The sequence below is a fragment of the Typopeltis vanoorti genome, chromosome 4 (assembly GCF_054136105.1).
Source record: "Typopeltis vanoorti isolate ZY-2024b chromosome 4, IOZ_Tvanoo_1.0, whole genome shotgun sequence".
NCBI classification, from domain to species: domain Eukaryota; kingdom Metazoa; phylum Arthropoda; class Arachnida; order Uropygi; family Thelyphonidae; genus Typopeltis; species Typopeltis vanoorti.
Genome location: NC_143552.1, coordinates 6,905,554 through 6,932,507, shown reverse-complemented (window position 1 = coordinate 6,932,507; position 26,954 = coordinate 6,905,554). Strand labels below are relative to the sequence as shown.

General features: G+C 34.4%; 1 protein-coding gene across 1 annotated transcript in view; it reads right to left on the bottom strand.

The window, feature by feature from the left end:
- The window catches only part of ssh (Protein phosphatase Slingshot), a 412,359-nt gene that overhangs the window by 279,298 nt on the left and 106,107 nt on the right, over positions 1 to 26,954 (bottom strand). Inside the window, exon 3 of the mRNA XM_090391626.1 lies at positions 11,233 to 11,327. Coding sequence (XP_090247752.1) covers positions 11,233 to 11,327 — 95 coding nt within the window. The remainder of the gene's footprint in view (positions 1 to 11,232; positions 11,328 to 26,954) is intronic.

The following is a 26,954-nucleotide window of genomic DNA, read 5'->3' as shown; positions in this document are numbered from 1 at the left end:
GCGACACCTTTTGGGTACTCATATATGAAAATATGACTTTTGCATTACTTCAACCTATGGGAATAATGCATAGCATTATGGGATACTAAGGCAAGGGATGTAAAGTCATTTGATTCTATACACGAGTTGCCCTGTCCTGAAAATACTTCAGGGGCAAACTTTGTTTGCTTACACTTGGATAAAGGATTAAACCAAGAATATAATTTCTTGGCATCTTTAATTTATAATTCAGGTAAGAGTATATAAAAGGACTCAAAGATGATAAAGGCAACATGAAAACTTAAGATATCATAGGTGTGTGGAGTAAATGAAATTAAATGAAATAAGCAGTGACAACCATAATAGAAAATATTCAAGAAAAATGCAAACAGGAGTATATAACAATACTTGAGATAGGAAAAAGTCATCAAAAACTTGAAATATGGAAAGCCAAATAGAGCAGATGAGATTCAGCCAGAAATGCTCAAAGATAGAGGTATAAAAGTCTTGTAGTGGCTACACTACTTAATTCAGAAGGCTTAGTCAGAAGGTCAAAATCGAGATGGTCGAAGTAGAGGAACGTGAGAATTACAGAGGAATTTCTCCAGTGTTCCAAGGTAAGATTTATGAAGGCGCACTTGAAAAGCGGTTGAGTGTGAGAAACTTTAAGAACTAGTTGGATTCAGGCCAAATAGAGGAGAGGTGTCAAGATCACATTTTCACTTTATGACAAACAGATAAAAAATTATGGGAACATAACAATAATCTGTACTTAAATTTGGGCCCTTCCATAAGGTAAATTCCCTGCAAGGATGCTAACGGACCCCTGTGAAAAACAACAGACAAATCAGCGGAAGAGGATTCATATCCCAACGGTGAAATGTGCGGAAGAATCTTCAGAGCAGCAAACCTTTATAAACAATCTGGAATTAGACTGGCTCTGGCTGTCAATACCTGGTTAGAGCCCTACCTAGGGTTACAAAGAAAATTAAAGGATTCAATCCTCTGACAAAGGGAGGCAGCTTTGTCAGTACTGACATAAGGTTGAAATCTCATGATGATGGTAAAGCTTGTGATTAGATTGCAGATGGCAATACAGTTTATTGTGTAAATAAACTGTATTGCCATCTGTAATATTACATTACAACAGTATTACATCTGTAATACTCTGTTGAACAGAAAGCAAATGTAGAAACTATTGCTCTATTCTCTCCAGACTAACCATCATGGAGAGCAAATCTATACAAATGGCTGCAAGATCCCAGTGTCCCTTAAATGGGAGAGGGTGCAAAGTATCTCTGGGCTCAAAATGGTGTCCACCTGGAATGTCAGAACCTTGTATGAAGCAGGTAATTAAGAAATGCTATCCAGCTAATTAAAAGACTTGAAATTGGGATTATAGGAATGAGTGAAGTTAGGTGGCCAGGATCAGGCAAAACTCAAGTTGATGACATGACAATGTACCACTCTGGAAGTAGTGAATACAATCATAAAAACGAAGTTGGAATAATATTAAACAAAGATGCTAATACGTCACTGTTGACCTTCATTCCCTACTCAGATAGGATGATGTTATTAAAACTGAAAGGTCAACCAATAGATATCTATCTTATACTGAGATCAAAGAATTTTATGAACAATTAAAAGAGCTAATGAAAAATACAAAGAGACATGATCTTAACATCATCATGGGTGATTTCGATAGTGAAGTTGGGAAAGGTAGAAGTGAAGATAGAGATGACGAACATGGACTGGGAACAAGAAATAAGACCGTCTTATTCAATTCTGTCAAGAAGAGGAGGAACTAATAATCACAAACACGCGGTTTAAGCTACCACACCGAAGGCTATACACTTGCCGATCACCACAGGATAATAACAGAAAAAGATAGTCAGAAGCCAAATCGATTACTTCCTAATTAATCAACAATTTCGAAGTTCTGTAACGAGTACAAAAACCTATCCAAGTGTGGATATTGCTTCAGATCATAATCTACTGATGACAGAGTTAAAACTTAGACTGAAAGCTATACTTAAGAAACAACAACAAAAAAGGTTTGATATAGGAAAGTTAAAGAATCCAGAGATTAAAAAAAAAAAAAAAAAAAAAAGCGTCAAGATCTGAATCATAGAATTAAAGAGAAGATCAAAGAAGCAAAAGAAATCTGGATGAATGAAAAATGTAAAGAAATAGAATTTCTACAGGAAAAGCATAACAGTTTTAATCTACACAAAAAGCTGAAAGAGACCTCAGGTATATTTAAGAGAAAACAACTATGTATCCTTTAAAACAGAAAAGGAGAAATAGTATCCAAAAAGGATGATAAAATACAAGAATGGGTGAATTATATATAGAACTCTTTACTAATAACAGGCAAAACCCAGAAAATACTTAGGAACAGATGGAAGGTCCACACATTCTAAGATCAGAGGCAGAATATGCACTGAACTCAGTTAAAAATGGAAAAGCCATAGACCCTGATATAATATCAGTAGAAATAGTAAAGTTATTAGAAAGCGACAACATTAATATATTATTAATATATATTATATATTAGTAAAGCTATTTAATAAGATCCACGATACAGGCATAATCTCTCAAGACTGGTTACAGCCAACCTTCATCATGCTACCTAAAAAAACAACTGCCAAACTTGTAATGACTATAGAATGATCAGTCTAATGAGTAATGTTCTCAAAATATTTCTGAAAATAATTCAAAAAGGAATATACAGAAAGTGAAGCATCAGTGATACCCAATTTGGCTTTAGAAGCAGTTTGGGAATGAGAGATGCTGTTTTCTGTTCTCAAATCTTATTCCAAAAATGTAGTAACCAAAACAAGAAAGTATTTGTTTGCTTCATCGACTTCGAGAAAGCATTTGACAAAGTCAAACACACTAAAATGATTGAATTATTAAAAAAGAATTGGATTAGATAGTACAGACAATAGGATCATCAAAAACTTATATTGGAACCAAAAGGTATCTGTTCAAGTTGACAACATTATTACAGACTCCATTAAAATCAAACAAGGAGTAAGGCAAGGATGTGTGCTGTTACCCCCTCCTTTTTAACATATACTCAGAAGCCATATTTCACAAAATCTTAAAAGGAAGAGAGGAAGGGATTAATGTAAATGGTGAAATCATCAATAACATCCAATATGCTGATGACATGGCTCTTCTGGCTGACAATATTCAGGATCCTCAAAATCTTCTTGAACTAGTGAACAAAGAGAGTGAAAAAATGGGATTTTTATTATTATTACCCCAAGACCGCATTGAGTCAAAAACTCATCTGGGAGGTCCAATTTTATACAAGAACTCGAGTGTAGTCTAGATGAGATCAGAAGTGACAATGTTCTCATAATTGAGGATATAAATATTGATTTGCTGAGGAATAGTGGCTCCTCTCAAGATTATGCATGGACTCGAACGATATATTAACGTCCCCACGAGAGAATTCCATCGTGGTGGAACGTGCCTAGATCATGTATTTGGGAGAACTTTAAGTGGAAACAAAATCCAAGCAGCAGTTCTGTGCCAACCTCTCACAGATCACTTTCCAATTGGTATCAAAGTTCAATTCCAAGTATAGTACAGAGATTGTACAACAGAAAACATCCCCTACACAACAACAGACTTCAGAACATTGAAACATAACTTGAGCATTGTCTCCTAGAAAGAGATAACGATGGAAAGAAATACTGATATCTAGTATCATAAATCTATTGCAATATTAAACAATAAAATACAAGATCAATTAAAGTTAAATAATAGACAAAATGAAAGAAACGAAGTCCTGGATTATGCAGGAAATCAGAGCTAAAGTGTATAAAAAGTTTAAAAAATACCCACGCAATCAATATTATGAACACAGTTTCAAGTACTATAGAAATCTAATACACCATAAATTAAAAGAAAGTAAAAAATGAATACTACAGAAATGAATTCCTAAAATGCCAAGAAAACACCAGAAAACAACGGAAGTTTGTAGATAAATTAATCGGCAATGATATACACAAACCAACCCTCCCCATTAATATGATGGTATTAACACTAGCATTTTGAAAGAATGCTATACATTCTGAAATCCCTAATGTACATTTTTAATTTATCAATGCTAATGACAGGCACAATTTTAAGACCATAGTTGAACCTATTTACAAAAAGGGAAACAAAAATAACTTGAAAAATTACAAACTGATCTCCCTTCTACTGTTCTTTTTGAAAATATAAGAGAAATTGGTGAAAATTAGACTCGTGAAATTTTTGGACAAAAACAACTACTTTTCAAAGAATCAATTTGGGTTCAGGCAAAAGTTTAGCACAGAATATGTTTTACTGAACTTCACAAACACAGTTTATATCTCCCTAGATGAACATAAACATTAGCAGTATTTTTAGATATACACAAAGTTTTTGACACTGATCACATGAAATTTTAATGCAAAAATTAGAAGTAATAGGAATACAAGCTATAGTACGCCTACCGTTTGTAGATCACTGCTTGGCGTTTTGCCAAGAATAGTCAATTCATGCTGAAGGGGAGAAAGAAATGAAGGATGTATGAATTGGTAGCCAACATGGGAAATCACGTACTTTCTTGTCTGTCGCTGTACTACTAGTAGTAGCTTGATTTTTGTTGTCACTTTGTTGCATTATTTTTTTTATTATTAATTTATATGATGGATCCAGTACAGTCAACAAGTTCTGTTGTTAAACGTTTCAGTAGCTCTTGCAAAAGAATATTGAATAACATGGGCAGTCTACTTGTTCCCCTTTCTCAAGTCATAAAACATGCAAATGAGCACGTTTAAGCACAGGAATCCGAAATTGATTCCTGTGCTTAAAGAAAAAATTAATTTTCCTTGGAAAAGAGAAACTTTAAGGAAAATATTTCATGAAATCGGATTTTGTTTTAATGCTATTGAGTATGTTTGGGCAGAAGTAAAAAGTTTCATTCGCCATCGCAACGTAACTGGGGATATTGACATGTCGAAACTTTTTAAGTTTTCAGAACTTCTGAAAACTTAAAAAGTTTCGACATGTTAATATCCATTTCAATTTCGATTTCAACATGGCGATTGCAAGTATTACAGTTCAAAACTGGGGAAAATACTGCACTCGTGTCACCTCACTGGAAAATATGTATTGGGACAGAGACGGAATTATCGAAGAATTATGCGAACCTTTGTTGATCAGTTTAAGTGAAAGTGATGGTGATTCGGACACCGATTCAGATGACTATGAAGATTAAAAGGATTTGATGATGGAATTTTTTTCCAACCTTTTTTTTTTTGCATGGGTTTGATAAAAGAGTCACAACAAGTCATAAATAATTAATTGGTTTAGGACATTAAAGTGTCTCAGTTCTCTCAACTGTAAGTTTAGAATATCTAAGTTCATTAGAAAAAAAATTTGTTTTTCTGTATAATTATTTTTATTTCATAGAAAACTTTCTTAAAAATAAATTTCATTAAATTTTTGTTTTATGCTATACCTTTTTTTAATTTTGTTAATACTCTACATACATTTTTCCAACTGTTATACAAGCAAAATAGTTATACTTTAAAAACTACAATGTTCGTAAAAGAAAAGCTAAATTTTCCGACCTGTAATAATAAACAAACTCATCCCAGAAGACGGATTGATTACCCTATTATCAGAATAGATTCTCCTTTTTGGAACATGCGCAGAGGTGTCGAAGGGTCTCTAGTCTGTGGGCGAACTATACTACCCTCACAACTGGTTCAAAAATTATTTAAATGCCAGATCACAAATTGTAAAAATAAACAATAGCTATAGCAGCTCCAAAACAGTAGACTGTGGTGTACCACAAGGATCTGTCTTAATTCCAATTTTATTTAATATTTATATCAATAACTTCTGCAATCTTAAACTAAACAGTAAAATAAATACTTTTGCAGATGATACTAATTTTCTCTATGGAAACAGCTGAACAAATGCAAACCATAGTGAATGCTGATCTTTTAAAAGTAAAAAACTGATTCTAGTCAAATAAACTCAGTCTGAATGTCTTAAAAACTATAAATTTTAATTTGTATTTGTATAAAAATATAAAATTTGTATATAAAATTTAATACAAATTTTAATATTTGTATTAAATATACAAATTTAATTTGTATTTTAATTTGTATAACAGGCAAAATGAACTTCATTGTACAGTTAATTTTGCATGATTGGAATTGGGACAAATTCAAATTGCAACTGTGAGGAAATAGGCAAAGTCAATATAATAACTTACTTGAGATTAAAAATTGATAGTAATTTAAGCTGGAAACTGCATATTACCAATGTTGTAAATAAAGTAAGGATTATGTTAAACAAGCTTTACTACCTAAATAGATTCTTAAATTTAAACATGCTAAAAATATATTCTGCCTGGATTCAAAGCACACTATGATATGGTACATTAAGTTGGGGAGGAATCTATTACACTATGCTGAAACCTTTAGTTTTGACTCAGAATAAAGTAATTCAAATCTTAACTAGAAACAAATACAAGGATACTGCAATGTGTAATCAACACACCATACCAAACATACTATCCCTTATTTATATGGCTATACGGTATTGCTATTCATAAAAAATGACAATGAATATGTAAATATCAAACAATATGGTTTCCTTAATAGACATAAGTGCCTAAAATATATAGTTCCTCAAGCAAATAAAGAAGCAATACATAAACATTATACTTATTGAGCACCAAAAATATACAACGCACTGTGAATAAGTAATGAAACTAACCCAAATAAATACAAAACTTGAATGAAAGAATATTTATTTTCACACAGAAATGAGTAAGCACTGTTCAAAATAATAGTATAAATGATTAGTTTTTGTATGCTGGTATTGAAAAGATCCTGTTTCAGGTGTAAAATGTAAAAAAATGTAAATGCTATTTAACTACTTTGTGTTATTTTGTTAATGTTATTAATGCTAATTAATGTTATGCAACTTTCTCTGTACATATTAGCATGTTTACTGTGATTTTATTATGTTATTATATTATAGTAATATATAATATGGATATTATATGAATGTGCATATGTGTATATAATGATAATGCATTATATAACTTATATAATGTTATATAATCATTATATAAATCTTATCGATGTTAATCTGGTAATTACCAACCCCTTACCAACTAATTCATCTCACTCCTGTCTCCCCCTATTCCTGCTACTAATCACCAGGCTCTGTGGTTTGCATTTTCTCAATCTCCTCAATATTCCAGAGAGCAGAAACCAACTTAGTGAATCGTCTTCAAACCCTCTCCAATGTCTCATCATATTTTTGATAATCAGGTGACGAAATCTCTGCACAGTAATCCATATGAGGCCTAATCAAAGCCTTGTACAAGGGAATCAAAGCATTCTTACTTCTACACATCAGTGTCTACAGAGTTTTAGCAAAATATCCATGAAATTTCAAGTCCCTATCTGCCATCACATCATCCTCAGATCTTTCATCTCCTCCACTTCCTCTAAAATATTCCCACAATCCTATACTCTGCATCCCAAATTTTAAAATCTTATGCTTTGCTACATTAAACTGACATCCCACATTCATACAGTCTACTTAAGTCCTCTTGCAAAGCTACCACATCTGCTCTACTTCTCATAACTCTCCCAAACTTTGCACCATCTGCAAACAACTGCATATCACTATTTAAGGTCTATCCAATGTCATTTACCATAACATTGTCATTGCTCCATAACACAGTTTTCCAAGCTTCCATGTCCCACTCTACACAGTTTTTGCACCACTGAAGTTGACACAAATTAAACAATAATCACAAGGATGAAATACTTCAATGAACTGTTCATTAAATCTGCTATATCCTCCTCAGTGTTTATCGTTGTCCCATTATCAACTGACCAACATCATCCTCCCATAATCATTCTTCCTTCTACTGGCCAAATCAATGCTGCTTGCTCTTTGTACTCCTCATGTAACTGTTTATCTCCACTCATCTTGGGCTGCCTGCACAATGCATTTTTTCCAGACTACATGCTTCACCTCTTCAGTCATCCATTTTACACCTATCTTATTTAACCTCCTAACCTTTGGAATATACTCAACCACTGCCTCTGTCAGATACTTCCTGAGTAGATCAAGCAGTATTGATTTTCTTCCAATACAATTCATTTTTATGATATTGCTGCAAGCATCCTCCTGAGTTTGTCATAGTCACCTGTCTAATAGTTCTACATGTAACCCTTTCCCACAAAAGTCCTGATATGGCTGGTCACCACCCAAGTGATCACTTCATGGTCACTTTCACCAAATGGAGAAAATTGCGAAACTTCATTTACAAACTGATATTGACTCGTGAGTGAGAGGCAGGATTCATATGGCAACATCTAGTGAAGTAACCATGATATTACTAGGGAAGAGTGATGTGGTTTTGACATGGAAAGGATTCTTCTTTTTTGCCTGAAGCAGAAAAGCAAAACACTACAAAATTCTATGGTTATATAGCAGGTATAAGAAAGGTGAAGATGAAACATGGAATTTAGCCACTAGAGATGACATCTCTAGATTGGGAGGGTGGAGGTCAGGATTAAATAACAGTAGGAAAGAAGAGAAACACTAGCAATTTCACGAATGTGATTGCTTGAAATTTTAAGCGAGCTGATGAACATGGGTGTGAGAGTAAAGGGGATATTGCTGCTTATATTAAGGGAACAAACAAAGAAGCTCACAGTGTTCTTTGTTATTCACCAACTTCTTGCAACAGGTGAAGTCCCAAAATCCTGAAAAGAAGAATGCATTATAAGTGGATCTTAATAACTACTTTGGAGAGATGAAGAATGGGGAAGAATTTCAACTCCCTTTACCCAACAGATGTTCAATAGGGTTGAGATGAGGGCTCTGAGCAGACCAATCAAGCGCAGGAAGCACCGCATTGTCCAGAACGTTCAGATATCTCATGGAGTCCAATGTTCATGTCACTACAAACAGAGGTCGGAGGCCAACGAGGAAAACACAGGACCATACCATGCAGTCACCTCTTGATTCGAAGAAAATGCTGACCAGCGAGGAAGAGTTTAAGTTTTGCAAAAAAATAGAAGTCAGAGGGAGCCAAATCTAGGGAATAGGGAGGATGTTCCAACAATTCACAGTGCAGATCTCTTAATTTTCCCATTACCAAAACACCTTTGTGGGCAGGTGCATTGTCCTGATGAAAGATGATTCTTTTCTTCTGCAAACTGAGTCTTTTCTCATGAATTTTTTTGTCTAGTCTGGTTAAAAGATCGAAATAATATTCCCTCGTTATTGTTTTACCCTTTTCAAGATAATTAATAAACAAAATGCCTTTAGCATCCCAAAACACTGACACCATGACCTTTCCTGCTGATGGAACCGACATTGTCTTCTTTGGCATTGAACATCCTGGTTCTGTCCACTGTTTTGACTGCTGTTTGGATTCTGGTGTGTAATGGTGAATTCAACTCTCATCCATAGTAATAAATCGACGCAAAAATCAGTTTTAATCTTGTTAAAATCAGTTTTATTCTCCAAGCACTGTTCAGAGATTTTCATGCAAGTGTGTTTTTGATCTGCTGTGAGCAAGCGTGGAATAAGGTGGATGTTGCACAAAGCTTTTGAAATTTGTAATTCTTCATGCAAAATATATCCTACATGTTCTCTTTAAATGTCTATAGTCTCAGAAATTTCACACACATTGACTTGCTGGTCATCCAATACCATATCGTGCACTTCAATGATTTCTGGTGTTGTTACACTTTTTGGACATGCGGATCATCTTCAAGGCTGGTATGGCCACGTTTAAACTCAGCAGCCCATTTCTTAATTGTACAAAACGAAGAAGATTGCCCATAAACTGTCTTATGAACTTCGAATGAATTTCTTTTAGCGTGAAACCTTTTTTACAAAGAATTTTATAACTGCATGATACTCGATTTTATCCATTTCAAGGGATACAGACAAACACTTTTGCTTCAGACAGCTGTATAAAACTAACTACTTGATAGAATGACTTGTAATTTCACATGGATGCTTATGACAGATGTACAAACTTAGAAAGAAAAAAAAATCTTTCCTATAGTGTTGCCACCTATGGCCGAAGCAGAGAACTTTTCAGACCACCCTCGTCTGTGATCACTGCTTCTCAATGAACTCATGTTTGTCATAGCATTTCAGCAATCTTACAACCTTCACTCTAACTTTACTGTAGTCTTCACTCTAACTTTACTGTAGTCTGACAGTTTCATTAATTTTTGGCACCAGGAAAACCTTCTGACTGCAAACCTCCTTTGCTTTATTTTTCACAATTTGTCTTAATCCTAACAGTGCAGTCTTCATTAAATTAGTGAGTGACATCTGATGACTTGAGAAATAGCAAATCAAATATCATTTTATCCAACACTGTAATGGCTGCAAAGTAGATACCATTTGCAATGCTCTGTGCAAGTGTTTTTGGACAAAATCACTATCTTTCTATCAATATATAACATTTTTTTCAAGGCTACTGAAAGATGATTTTATGACATGATTAAAAAAAAAAAAAAAATACACACACACACACACACACACACACACACACACACACACACACACACACACACACACACACACACACACACACACATTTTCAACATAGTATGAATGCTGAACTTGTTGCATCATATTACTTGCAAAATGGCAGGTTTGCCTTGGGGAAGGGGAGCAAACATTTTTAATACCGCTTAAACAAAATGTCAACCTTAGTGATCAAGTGGCTACAGCCCACTTGATCATTAAGACTGTAGATCAGAATCTTACTGTGGCAAGAACGTTTGTGAAAATAGATAGCAATGATGTTCACTGCAGAATGCCACTATCACTATTATTTTGTTAACTGCCAGTCTCCAGCATAAAAAAGCAATGTTTTCTGTCTATGTCAGTATTCTTATCAAGTATTTCATATGCACAAAGTATTAATGTGTGTTACAGGCTCAAGATTCAGTTGATGAGAACTGCTGTGTGTGTACACATAAAAATGAATTGCAAGAATGCAATTCATTTTTAAGTGTACACATCCACACCAAGATGGGGAATAAACAGAAAGCTGCAGTATGTTTAAATTTATCACAAAGATATAATAATCACAACAGCAAAAATATAAATCAAATTTATCAACTATTGAATTTCTCAGAGATAAAACTTTTTCAAAATATAACTCTGACTGAATTTAGACCTGTTATAACACCTTACCTGCATAAGGACTTGTTTTCCTATAGACATGAAGACACTCATCATGTGGCAAGACTAGAGCAGCACCCTTCACAGCAAAATAGCATTCACTCACGCTACAGTTATAAAAAATGTTAATTAGTTATTACTAATGTTTTAGTATACACACATGCAAAATTTAACTAAATCATGAAATCCATATATAGTGCTGATCTCTCAATTGTGTATTTAAGCTTATGTGCTAGCTGAAGCTCATATAACGATTTAATCATCATACCAGCCTTGATATGTTTACATGTTAATACATACCCTTTGTTAAAATAAGTGTCCGGACACTCCATTCTGCAACAAAAATGGAACATTGCAATAGATCACACATACCAGAATTCCTTTAAAACTGTGGGGAGCTCCTCAGATGTCACATAGTACTGTATATTGTGTACTCGTGAGACACTGCCACCGTTGTATCGATTTTCTCTCTATATTATGTATTTTATAGTCCAACATATCAATACAAGTAAGAACCCTTTTCAGATATCACGTGGTACCTCTGGATAACAAAGGAATTGTCTCAGGGTCGAGCCAATGCTAGTGTATCAGAGTTTCCGAGGTCAACCTCTCGTAAAGCTCTAAGAAATTTATAATAATATTGCTGTGCCACTTAGGGGCTTCAGATTAAACAAACTATATTAATCAAGAAGCAATCCCTAGAATGTACTCAAGTGATATCTTATCTTTGTAGTTGTATTTTATTTATCTTTGAAAAATAAGAGTATGATTGTGAACGTAAACAAAATGAAGGAACGAGTGCTGTATGGAGATTCATTAGTAGGAGATGTGATAGTTGAATATTTGACAAAATCGTACCAACCTGGTGTGACCATTAAGGACATAAGTGAGTCTATTAGGGAGCAAAAGCAAAGGGTGAAAGAAATGATAGTGGTGGCCGGTATGAATGATTTGAAAGGAGATAAAATGGATATGATAGAGGACCTGAAGGAATTGTTTGAGGTAGCAAAAGAGAAGAGTGAGAGAGTTAGGATGGTTAGTCTGTTGCTGCGGTATGACAGTGAAGAGTTTAGAAGGAGGGCCATAATTGCTAATGACTTTATGCGTGGATTATGCAGGATGAGTGGTGTGGAATTTGTGGATGTGTGGAGCGAGTTCGATGGACGAAAGGATCTATATAAGATGGATAGTTCATTTGAATGGATTCGGTGTAAGGAGACTTGAAAAAGTGCTGTTGAATGAAGTGGATGTACAGCATCAAGGAAACTAGATTTATTAAGGGGGAGGTAGATATGCAGACCTTAGGGAGGCAGTCGAGTGTACAAATGAGTATAATATGCCCGAGCGAGTAAGATGGACAACAAATCAGAATGGGATAGTTAGTATAAGGCATCAAGGTAGGGATGGGACTAACAGGCTTCTGCAATTCATGTATACTAATGCTAGGAGTATTAGGAACAAGAAGGAAGAATTTTTGACCTTGGTTGGCACTTCTAGACCACAGGTTATTGGCATTAGCAAAACATGGCTGACTGAAGATGATATAGCTAGTGGGACTGAATGCGAGGGGTATAGTGTGTTCAGGGGTGACAGGGAGAATAAAATGGGGGGGGGGAGTATTATTGATGATAGCTGATGAGCTGCAGCCAAGGAGAATAGAAGTTGAATTGCAGGATAGAGAAAAGAGCATATTTGAGGCTATTTGGTGTGAGATTGAGGCTAGCAGAACAAAATATACAATTGGGTTCTGTGTAGACTAGGTGATGGAATAGTATGTATAAGCAAATAGAAGAAATGAGTGGAAGGAGGAGAGGACACATGGGAAGAAGGAATTGGATTTCATGCAGTTATTAAGGGATGTGATAGCATGTAATGGATAATACTAGGGGGTCAGAGAGTGCTTGACCTAGTAATTACATCTGAGGATTTGACTGTAACGAATATGACCACATTGCCACCAATTCGTGAGAGTGATCATAGGGTCGTGACTTGGGGGGATGGCTAAAGGTGTGGAATATACAATTAAGACAGGGTACATGTGGAATTATCGAGCTGGTAAGTATGACAAGCTTGGGAGTTTGATTGGTTCATTCCCATGGCATGTAAAACTGCAAGGGCTGGATGTTGATAGTGCATGGGAGGCAGTTAAGAAGTGTTTGCAGAAGGCAATGGCTGACTGCATACCTAGAGTCCGAATAATAAATCAAGTAGGGATTAAATGAATGAATAACACCATTAAGCTTGAGCTGCAAAAAAAGAAACAACTGTGGAGGGATTTAAGGAGAAAGGTGACCTGCAGGCACATGAACGGTATAAAGCCCAGGCCAGAAGGGTAACGAGTGTGGTAAGAAAAGCAAAAATGGATTATGAAAGAACATTAGCCATGCAGGCTGAAGAGAATCCCAAACAGTTTTTTTTGATATGTTGCAAGTAAAAGAAAAAATGAACACGGAAGATTGATTTTAAAGAATGCTGATGGTAGGGAGGTAACCGAATCAGTTGATATAATAGAATTACTGAGTGAGCACTTTGCAAGAGTATATCATCCAGGTGGCGACATTGCAGAAATGGAAAAACCAACAGCTTATTCGGGAATTGTGGTGAGTGAAGTGGAGGTAAATAGTCTATTACAAAACCTCAAAGTCAATTCATCTGTGGGAATGGATGGTATACCAGCTTGTGTCGTACAAGAAGCAGCTAAAGAATTGTCAGGGCCTTTGACCATTTTGTTTAATTTGAGTCTCGAGTCTGGGTTAGTCCCAAGGGAGTGGAAAGAGGGGAAAATGGTTCCACTGCATAAAGGAGGTTCCAAGACTGCTGTTGAAAATTACTGGCCAATCAGCATATCAGGAATTGTTGTCAAGGTCTTGGAGAAAATAGTCAAGAGGAAAATACAAGATTGGATAGATGAAAATGGGATACTGTATGGGGGACAGCATGGTTTTGTGAAGGGTAGTTCATGCCTCATTAACTTGTTTATGTTCTATAACACAGTCATGGCTAAACTGGATAAGGGTAACGGGTTTACAGTGATTCTACTGGACCTTGTTAAAGCCTTTGATAGGATACCACATGGAATTCTAATCAGTAAACTGCAGCATATGAAATGGATATAGGGTTGGGATGGATAAGAGGGTAGTTGATGGAGAGATATCAGAGAGTGGTTTATTTAGGAGTAGAGTGCAAAAGACATCCTGTGACTAGTGGTGTGCTGCAGGGTTCTGTTCTTGGAGCACTACTGTTTAATTTGTTCATTAACGATATAGGAAGGATCTGAGAGGAACTGTGCATCTGTTTACGGATGATGCAAAGTTGGGTAGAGCAATAGTGAATGCTCAGGATGTCAAAATTTTGCAGGATGATTTGGATAGTTTGGAGGACTGGGCTAAGGAGAATGGATGTCAATTTAATGTGGAAAAATGTAAGGTTTTGCATTTTGGGGTGAAAAGATTAGCAGCAGTATATCGCATTGGTGGAACTGTACTCCAGGAGATTGACGAGGCCAGGGATTTGGGAGTGTTGGTGGATAGAGAGTTGAAGTTTTGGGGGGACACATCGCAAAAGTGGCAAAATCAGCTCATCTTGGTTACTGAAAAACACTTTAACGAGCAGAGACAAACAGGTTATTGTTCTTCTGTATCGAGCCTTGATAAGACCCCATTTAGACTACTGTGCTCAGATATGGGCGCCAGGGTTTCTTCTTGATGGGGAGGAGGTGGAGAGGATCCAGAGACGAGTGACCAAGATGATAGCAGGTCTATGGAATGAACCTTATGAGAACAGGTTGAAGATTTGTGGGTTGCAGAAATTGGTTGATAGGCAGAAAAGGGGTGATATGATTGAGACATTCAAATTACTGAAGGGTTCTATAAGATTAATTCGGAAGATATTTTTGAGAACAGGACTGGTGGTGGGAGGACTAGGGGACATACATGGAAGCTGGGCAAGAATGTGGTTAGCAGGGGTGTTAGAGCAAGGTTTTTTAGTTGGAGAGTGGTAAATGAGTTCAAGGTGAAGTATGATAGATACTCTGTGAATGCTGAAGTAGTCGCATAGGAGGCACTCTAGAGGCCAAGTTATAGCAAGGAGACTAGTCACTCTGTATGGATGTCATGTCCAAAACTCTGTCTTCTCACTGCACATCCCCATTCTATCCTTCCATCTAATGAACAAACTAATCATTAACCTTCAAAACAATGACAGTGACAACATGGAAAAAAAGCAGTCTCCTGATAAACTGATAATTACAATAAAAAATGCTCAATACAAACAATCACTATATACAAATCATGCCAAAATCTGCTCACTGAAAACTCACTTTTACATCCTTATTGCTAACCATGGCATAAATTCATCACTCACTCAGTCATCCAGACAAGACCTGTTACTCTTGACAGAAACCCAAATAGCATCTACATCCACTACTGTCTACCTTCAATGTCCAAATTACTCACAACACAGTTCCTTTCAACACAAAAAGTAGCAAGTGTGCCTTTGTGAAGTCACATATTGAATGACAGAGTGGTGATTTATAATTCCCTGCTTTTGACCTCCTTTGGCTTAAGGTTTACTTGTCTCATCTAGTAATATTCATCTGCTGCATTCTCCAAGCTCTAGTAACTACTCAGACCTCATCATATTCCTCTCCATTAAAATCTACCATCTGCAAACAGCCATCCTAATAGTGAGGCCATCCTCCTAGGTGACCTGAACATCCATAATTCCAACTGTCTCCCCTTTTCCAATACCACCAAGCAAGCTAGACATGAGGCAGAAATCTTTGCATAAGCAACAACCTAAAGCAAATCGGTCATTTACTTAGACAAATTCTAGAGAACTCTTTTCTCACCTAATACTTTGGATCTCTTTTTAACCAGTTCTCCCTCCAAATACACCATACAGCTTCCCTCTTGGCAACTCCAACCACAACCTTGTCTAAATATCCTAAGAGAACACCCTTCCTCAACCCACTCAATGACCTGAAGCAGTAGTTAGACCATGGTCTAACTACTGCTTCAGGTCATTCGACTCTGACACTTGCTCTGAATGAGTTGCAGAAATTATCCTCACTGCCATGAAGGCATTTATCCCTCATGCTACTAAAATTCCTTGTTCACTTTCCAGCCTTCAATCAACTGTAAATGTATCAGAGCAGTTGGAAAGTAATAATAATAATAATAATAAAAGCTTACCATCAAGAATTCTAGCTTCATACCTTGCCTATACTTAAGCATGCAACACATACAAAACAGTCATCAGCAGATCTATATCCAACTTTGTCAAGCCAATACTAGAAAACTTGTTAATGACGTAACTTCTGCTTACCCAAACTTCCACTTCTCATCCTGATGGCACTGCCATTACTCCACCCAAAATTCAAGCTGACTTGCTAAAGCAAATTGTGCTGTACTGATGTACAAGGGAAACTGCCTACAGGAATCCAAGCACTGTATGCCTCCTATAGTTTTTTGAATTAAAAAAAAAAAAAAGACATCAGAAAATTACTAAATAACTTGAACACACAAAAGTCTCCTGCTTTGATGACATCTCTCACTTTGTTCTCAAACACTGCACTCCTGAGCTGATACCCACCCTGTCTATTATACATAGCTGATGCTTATCCCAACATGTGGAAGTAATCACCTATCCAGCCTATTCCAAAGATGAGAGATAGAAGCCTACCATCAAACTACAGACCAATTGCCATCATATTGATTCTTTCCAAAATATGGAGAAAGTCATCAATAGCCAACTTCTCCCCTTCTAGAGGCATATCAATTAATCAACAACAACCAGTATGGATTCTGCTATTCAAGATACATTACTGACATCTTAGCTTACATCATCAGCCACTGGACATGTGCAATGGAAAGGTTCGAAGAAACATGCTACTACTCTTGACATTTCCAGAGCTTTTGATTGTGTCTGGCATAAAAACCTGCTAAACAAACTGCTATCCTTTGGTTATCCCTTCCATTCTCTGAAACTGCATTACTATCTTCCTCTCTGGTCATTCACAACGTCATGGTTGATTCACTCTGTTGTGTCCCGAATAAGCATTAAAAAAGGTTTATATTAAAATATTCAGGTCACAACATTAATTCTACTCAGGCAGAGAACATGGAACGTTGGCAATAGAAAAAATAAATTGTTTGTGAACACAAGTCAAGATAAAGTTTAAGGAATTGTATAAAATTGTATAAAGTGTTTAAATATAATCTGTATTAAGTGTGGGCCTGATAATAGAAATCCATGTAAGCTGGCAAAATCCGTTTGGAAAACCAGCCTCTTGCACTGAAATAGTAAAGCCTGTGAGTCAGGGTTCAAAGGTCACTTTTACCGTCCTGAATTATGAAAGTATTGGAGAGGGAAACCTAAGCGTCTTCCAGGAATAGGAGGCAGACACGTGCGAAAATTTAATAGAGGGAACTAATGAGATTGACGTGGACACACATGACCGAGTTGGCGCGTATCGCAAATATCGAGATTTAACGAGAGGAGAAAATTTAACAAAAAGGCCTTGCATGAATATTCGAGATCTTTTTTTTCCTGGATTCCTGATCTCTCGGAGTGGTCCTGCTCATCGTAGGAGGGAAGACCCTGGCCAGTCACGGAAGGCACTTAGTTCGTCTGTCGTAGCGTTCGTACTGGGCCAAGCTATGTCCATGTTCTAGGATAGCTGTGATGTTGTCGTACGACGGAGGGACTAAATTGAGCTGTCCATTCAAGGCGACGTTACCGTGCCACCTCCCATGTTTCCCTCGGAGATTCTACTCGCACAGATCTACGGAAGATATCCTCCAAAGCGATTACACTTGAAGGCCTTGATGATTAGACAAGGCGGGAACAAATTTTAAGAGCTCAAAGACAGAAATGGTAATGTAGACTTTTGACATACTAATTCCAGTTGTAAGAAGAGTGTGACTTTCCTGTGTGAACGTTTAAATTGGACTGAATTGTAAGAGTGGCCTACAACTAGATACGTGTCCGAGACAGAGTTAAGAATTGTTTGTCCAAGAGGCCGAACAGATACAAGATTATGTTAAACTAAAAGTGTAATTGTGCTGATGTGTTCACTGATAGCCATGTGTATCCAAATGGCTTAATGATAACCTATGAATTGTATTTTATGATTGTATTTTAGGTTATTAAGATTTAGTATGTGTGATAAGTACAAGTTAATTAGAGTTTTTGATCTGAGTTGAGTGCAACCATATTATCCTGTTTTGAAATGTATTATAGTGTATCACCTTAAAGCTAATTAAATTGTTTCATTCATGTACTTGCCTGATCTGCCTATATTATATGAATTCAAAGCTACCGCTCATAAAAATAACAACGAACCAAGCGGAATAAACCCATGAATACTAATGCAATAAGTAAGCCACGGCTGTAAGAAAGAAAAGGAGAAGTGAGGGGGAGATAAATTTATGCTTAATCAAATAATCATTAACTCTCTAAAGGAGTCACCCTGAACAAGAATCTTTTCTACCTAGGTATTAGCTGGCGCAGCATAAATATAAATGTGTTAATACTTATAGGGTGAACTTCTTCAGATTGTTTGTTTAGGACATAGAGAGGCCAATAGGACTGCAAGGCACTGAAGGTGAGAATATTTGATTGTAGAGTTTAAATTATAAGGGATAAATGTGTATAAGTAAGGTACAGTGTTAGATGAGTTTTGAATTTAAGAAAGATAGGATGTTGGATTAGTTAAGAAAGGGTAGATAAAGGGTAAATAACTAATTAAGTAAAGAAAAAGCAAACAAGATAAGAAAAAGTCTCAACATAAATGGTGTAGCTAGTAGGATAAAGGAAAGATATAAAACAATAGAAGTTAATCTAAACGATTAGAGTACAAACGTATTATAACAAATAAGTAGAGAGATAAATATTATAAGAAAAGTACACAACAACTCTCTTCAAGCTTCTCCACCATTGCAGGAGTACCTCAGGATTCTCTCCTATCCAGGGCCACATTTACCATAAGGTGCAAGCTAGGCCTCACTCTCTATGGGGCCACATATTAAAATCTTACATTTGAACAAACATTTGAAAATATGGAAAAAATCTTCTATATCAGTAAAGTGAAAGACATAAAGTTGTCTTGTTCCGTTGTATTGATTTGAAGCATAAAAGACAGCAAGTTTACTATTATTAAATAGATTCATTGCAAAAGCTGATCTCTGGTGATTTCACGGGCGATTATTTTTGCACATGTGAAATTCTTTTTATTTTATAGAAGAGACACAATAAATAAATTGTGCACCAAAAAAAGGGTTAAATATCGTAGGACAGTAAAGGAAATTCCAAAAAAAAAAAAAAATTAAAATGACGATGAAGTTTTGATCCATGATAAATGCTGGGATGGTCTTGCTATTTCATCCATCTCGGCCAGTAGGGAGGTTAAGTGTCATTCGTATGCACACGTAACAACTGATAGTTTAGTTACCATTATTTTGCTAGTATTTGTAAAGCAGTATACAAATGCATATACCTAATTATATGGTTGAAGCAGTTGTCGCAGTCAGTAAAAATATATTTTTCAATGAATTTATTATTCTTATTTTACTGTTACTCGTTTATTTTAACAAAACTAACATACTACTGTTTATATTTTTTAAGCTTTAAACGTAATTATTTAATTAATTAATTTGTAAACATAAAAAACATAAAAAACATAAAAGTAAACATAAAAAATTTATTTATATGTTTACTTTGGATTGAATAAATATTTATTTCACTTTGGATAGTATACACGATGCCAAGAAAGTTTGAATCCAGAGCTAGTAAAAGAAAACAACTCAGAGAAAAGGAAAAACAGCTAAATAGTAAAGAAGGGGGCAATTTTGTCTTTTTTACGTTCTTCTGAAAATGAATGAAGTGAAGAATTTCATAGAACCGAAGTTGTGATTCAAACTTCTCAGAATAAAAGCGAAACATTGGTACCAGTATCAGGAGGAGACAAAAGTGAAAATGAAGAACATCAAAATAATGTGGAAAACATAGGAGAGAAAGAAGTAAATGAAACAAATCAAGAGGGTTTTGAAGAAAATTTTCAATCAATCTGTACTTACCAGCAAGCAAGCAATCTTTCTCTTATCCTACCAATATAGCAGTGTGGCCAATTAGTATTAATGAACAATTTATCAAGCATATTTTATTAAATATGCCTCAGAATGTTGATAAAATTGAAAATTAAAAAAAAAATACACAGAATGTAAGAGAATATGTCAGAAATGTAAATCACATTTTTACTATAAAAAGCCAAATGGAAAAAAGGAGAAACAAGAGTGGATAATTTTTTCAGAAACCAGCAAAGCAATTTACTGCTTTTGTAAATTGTTTTCTAAGTCAAATAATAGCTTAATGAAGGGTTTTAATAACTTGAGAAATATAACACAAACCTTATGTGATCACAAGTGTTCTACTGAGCATATACAAGCAATGTGCACACATCACAAAAGAAAATCAAGTTCTGTAAATAGTTGAATTGATGAAACAAATACAATCTGAAGAAAATTATTGAAGTTTTAAAAAGAATAACAGCTACCATTAATTTACTGAATAAAGTAGGGCTAGCATTTAGAGGCAATACAAATGATATTTTTTCTGATTCTTGCAGAAATTATTTATCGTGTTTACATTATTTAAGTGAATTTAATGATTTTTTAAAACATCACATGAAAATGTACGCCAACTGTGGCGTCCAATTTCATGGTTTTAAAAAATGGTTCTGGAAGATCAAATTATCTTTCTTACCATATCTGTGATGAATTCATTGCATTAATAGTTAATAAAACAAGAGAAATACCAATATCAGAAATTAAGGAAGCTGCTTATTTTACAATAATACTCGATTCAATGTCAGGCGTTGCCCATAATAACCAACTAGCAATTATATTTAGGTACATTACTGAAAATTCTGACATTAGAGAACATTTATCGGGTTCATCAGTATTGCACAACATAATTCTTTATACTTAGAAGAGTAAGTATTAAAAAAATTAGAAGAATTATCTTTGGAGATAAAAAATGTGCAGAGGACAAAGCTAAGATAACGCTGCCGATATGAAAGGTGTCTATACAGGTTTACAAGCTACGTTGAAAAAAAAAGTAGTCTCTCTGCACATTATATACCATGCTCTAGTCATTCCTTAAATTTAATTGGTAACTCCAGTAAAACCCCCTTTTTTACACTTTTCAGGGGACTGATGGAAAAAAGTGCAAATAGCAGGAAATCTAAAAAAAAAACATTAAAAAAGGCTAAAAGATGACTTACTGCTAGTACGTGAGTCCACATACTAGATTACAAAATTTAATAACTGAAAATAAATGAATTTACAATGTACTTAAATTTATCTATTTAAAAAAATCTTTAATTGTTGATTGTTTTTACTTTTCGTTTTTTTTTGACAGCGCCAGATTGCTTTGCATTGAGTTCAATGCTTGACCTGTTTTTTTACTATCGTGTTCAAAGTGGACACGGAGAGTCCAAGATCTTATGCTAAATGCACATGTTCCAGCATGCCAATTTACACGTCGCAGAATAGGCATCTTTTCTTCTACCGAAATACATTTTCTGTCTTTTTTCTCCATGTTACTAACATGGATAATCCACCACCGCAACTTGAAAGCAACTTTCACACGCTAAATTACGTTGCAGAAATTCTGCAATATCAATTCGTACTGTGATTGAAAAATCACGGTATCGCTCATCACTACAGTACTGCTGCATGCGTGCAAGTCACCGTGATGGCAGAAATAAAACTACAGCCGAAAGCAACGCCACCTGAGAACAGAAATGCGCAGATTTCCGCTGAAATCGATTCGAAAATTGGTATTGCCACCGAGAAAAAAAAATGCAAATCATTGGAAATAACGTCACATCAAATTGTTAATGGCGGGAAAACAATACATTGTGAGAATAGTCTTAAGACGGGACCAACAGAAATTGACGTAAATGACAGGAAAACGTAAATTGCAGGAACGTAAATACGAGGTTTTACTGTATGTCGTGGAATCTTGTCCGGAAGCAGCGCAACATTAGTTTTATTCAAAATTTACACCATTACTTTCATCTTCAACAAGAAGATAGGGTATATCCCTTAAACATTTTGAAAAAAAAAATCTTTAACAGATAAAAGACTAAGTGAAACGAGGTGGTTCACAAAAGCTGACATTATATTGGCTTTGAAACGTGGATATAAACAAGTTAGAAGCACTGCCTGAATTATCCATTTTTCCTAATGAAAAACCTATTTCTAAATTAGAGAGCTCATCATTGGCTGAACATTTTGACAACTCAGAAACAGCAATTTTAACAGTTGTGTGGGACAAAATTTTACAATGAATAAATGCTACAAGTAAACCTCTAGAAGATCCCGATATGAATTTTTGTTAGCTAATAATTTATTAGTCATTAGTTGGTTTTATTTTAGATATAAGAAATAGTTCTGCTGCTTTAAATGAAGAAGTGAATTTATTAACAGATGAGACAAAATTTAAAGATGAGAAGGAAAGAATGGAAAAAAAAAAATTTGTCACGAAATTTCACAATCTAATATTACATGGGAAAGAAAATTTCATTGTTAATACTTTCAATGTCATTTGCAATAAGCTTTGTTTTGCTTTTTCATTAATTTGGAAATTAATGAAAAAGCAAAAAGTTTTTATGATTATGGTACATAAATCCCTAAAGAACAATATTGTATATTACAACTATTTGAATGAAAGACTAATAGAAATTAGACTCAAGACATTAAGAGGCCACATAACAATAATTGGTGCATATGCGCCAGAAGAGGGAAAAGAAGAAGACAGTAATATATTTTATAAAGAATTACAGAATGCCATAGATAAAACAAACAAAACTGACTATTTACTGCTAGCAGGAGATTTAAATGCCAGAATAGGAAACAAAAAATACAAAACAAACATAGGTAAATTTGGCAAAGATAGCTGTAATCAAAATGGTCGCAGATTGCACGATTTTGTGATTTATAATAATATGAGAATAATGAATTCAATGTTTAAACACAAGGAAATACATAAATATACTTGGTCAGCCAGAGGATACAAATCAGTAATTGACTATGTTATCACAAATTTTAAATTAGCAGAGTTAATTTTAGACGTAAGCATATTGAGGCTTTGAATTAAACTCTGATCATTATATGGTATCAGCAAAAATTCGTTTTAAACCAAAGTGGCTAAAAACACATAGAATTGAAAATTCTTACCAGCCAAGCTACAAAATTTCTTCCTTACAGGTTCCTCAAGTAAGACTAAAATATCAAAAATGCACAAACTTAAAAACAGAAACCACACATGAATCAAGTGACATAGAACGAATGGGAAAATTTGAAACAAATTCTCACAAAAGCAGCAACAGAAACCTTAGGAATAAATCACAAATGGATTAGAAAAAGAGGACTACGAGACTGGAACAAAGAAATAGAAAATATAATAAAAACCAAAAAGGACAGTTACCAGAAATGGCTAAATTCCAAAACAATAGAAGCAGAAATAGAGTATAAAAGAAATAGTGCAATTGCAAAACGAGAAGTAAGGAAAAAACATAGAGAAAGATGGAACAATTTCGTAACAGAACTAGAAAAGGATTTATTTAAGCCACAACCCAAAACCTATAAAGTAATAAAATACATGAATAAAGAAATAAAAGAAAAGATAAAAATACAAACAATAGATTTAGAAAAATGGGTGACCTATTTCCAAAATCTCTGGACAGATGAGAACAATGAATTAAAATTTTATAAGACAAAGAATCACCTAATAGAAAATATCACAATGTTAGAAATGAAAAATATAATAAAGAAGATGAAAAATAGGAAAACGCCAGGAGAAGACAATATAAATATAGAACTATACAAAAATGCAGCTGAAAAATTTAATGAAAGACTTTTGAAATTTTTTAATATGGTTTGGATGTCTGGAAAAACCCCTAACTCTTGGAAAAAAACACTGGTCATCCCAATCTATAAAAAAGGAAATAAAGAGAATTGCAATAATTATAGGGGAATTAGCCTGCTGAATACAGGATATAAAATATATGCAGGAATATTAAAAGAGAAACTAAGCAGCATTGTAGAAAACAAATTACTAGAAGAACAAAATGGCTTCCGAAAAGGCCGATCCTCATAGATCCAATTTTTACTTTAAAATTATTAATAGAAAAGAGAAGAGAATTTCAAAACGAAACACATGTGGCCTTTATTGATTATGAAAAAGCATTTGACAAAATTAGTAGACAAAAATTGTTTAAAATATTAACCAATTTAAACATACCAAACCAACTTTTACAATCTATTCAAGAAATATATACAGGAAACAAAATAGCAGTTAAATTAGAACACACCTCAGAATGGAAAGATATATCAAGAGGAGTATGACAAGGATGTACCCTCTCACCTCTGCTTTTCAATATATATATAAATGAAATATTAACAATCTGGAAACAGCATAATCCATTTGGTATACAAATGACCCTGCAAATGAAGATAGATACACTACTATTTGCAGATGATCAAATAGTATTAGCTACATCAGAAGATGACTTACAAAGATCATTAAAATCATTAAATGATATCTCAAAGCAATATAATATGACAATATCCAAAGAAAAAACAAAAATAATGGCATTCAAAGTAGAAAACCCAATAAGAAGTAAAATAGTGATAGATAATAAAATACTAGAACAAGTAAACACTTTCAGATACTTGGGATGTGATATATCATACGAAGAAGAAAAAGACATAGACACTAAAATATCAAACTTTGTCAAAGTAAATGGCATAATAAATAATATATTTAAGCCATCCCTGGTACAAAAACACACTAGAATCAGACTATATAATGTCTTGTCAAAACCAACTCTACTATACGGGAGTGAAACATGGACCATGAAAAGGAAAGATGAAAAACGAATTCAAACAGCAGAAATGAAGTTCCTCAGAAAAAACAGCTGGATATACCAAGTGGGACCACAAAACAAATGAAGAAATCTTACAATCCCTAAAAATAAAACCACTTAATTACTACATAAGACAGTATAAACAAAAATGGCTAGAACATTTAAATCGAGTGGACAACAGCAGACTACTAAAAATATTATACAGATACAAAATAAGTGGAAAAAGAAGAATCGGAAGACCAAGAAAGAGATGGCATGAGACCGGAACAGGCCACATGGCCTATATTCCATGTTAGGAAGAAGAAGAGAAGCAAAAAGTTTTTAAACATATTAAATATATTTAACTTTTTTTGAAGAAAGATACCAGACTAGTATTAACAAAATTTTAGACTTATAGGACTGATATTGACTAAGAAAAATTTAATGATGAAGTTAAGCAATTTTTAATAATGATAAAGGAAGAAAATTATTCAATTAAAAATATGTAAAAATTTATAAATGGTGGGTTAAGGTCTACTTTTCCAAATGTAGAAAAATTTTTTTAAAATATTTTTGACGATGCCTATTTCAAATGCAAGTGCTGAATGTGCATTTTCAGTGTTGAAACAAATAAAATTATTTAAGAAGCAACTTGCATCAAAATAAAACAAGTGACCTGTTATTATTATGCATTGAATCAGATGTAATGGATTCAATTAATTATGATGACATTAGATATATTAGCTAAAACCAAAGACTGAAAAAAACTTAATTTTTAATGATTTAAATTTTTTTTTTTTTTTAATTTAAACTGATTTATTTTTATACTTTTTTTTAAATGCAAATGCTGTGTTATTTTTATTTTATTAAAATTACTTATTATGGAAATGTCGACTTATTTTCAATAAACTAGAAAAAAAAATGCATATGAATTTGATTAACTGAAATAAACTTGTTCTTTTGAGGCCTCACGATGTTGTGCATAGGGCCTCCAATAGTATAAATGCAGACCTGCCCCTATCTCCTACCCTCTTGCTTAGGTACATAAACAACCTACTCACAATCACTACTAATCCTAACCACAGCTTTGCAGATGACAGTACTCTCTATTCATCCTACTGTATCAACAAACAGTGCAGTATGCAGATATCCCGGGCATCAAGATCATCTACAACTAAAACACTGATCGACATGCTATCCTACAATGGGACAAGGACAATTTGGTCACATTCAATGCCACCTAAACACAGTTTTTCTTCTTTTCATGCAAAAATTATATATCTTAGCTGCCACCCTTATCCTCAGTAATACACGTATCACCAGATGATTAGATCTCTCTGCTTGAACTAATATTACTTCCAGCCTCTCCTGGCATAAACACATCACATCAACAGATTCCTCAGCATCCAAAGAACTAAGCATTCTCTTTTATTCAAGATTCTATTTTACACCCAACCAACTCTTAATATAATCATCATCATCGCTGATGGATTCAATGCCTGTTGGTGCCTGATGCAATATTTTTCTTTGCCATTTCTCTCTGTCCATTGCCAGATGATTCAAATCCAGTATACTCTTTCCACACCACTCTTTCACATCATAACAATATACAAATTCTAAATCTGTTCTTCCTTAGAATACTGCTCCCATGTTTGGGATGGAGCACCTAAAACTTTGATTAACTGAAAAAACTTTTAATTTTAATGATTTTTTAATATATATTTTTTAAATTTAAATTTAAATTATAAAAATTCAACACTTTCCAGAGGCTTTGATGATTTCTGGCCAACAAGCAATCCCTCTCATACAGATTCACTTCAAC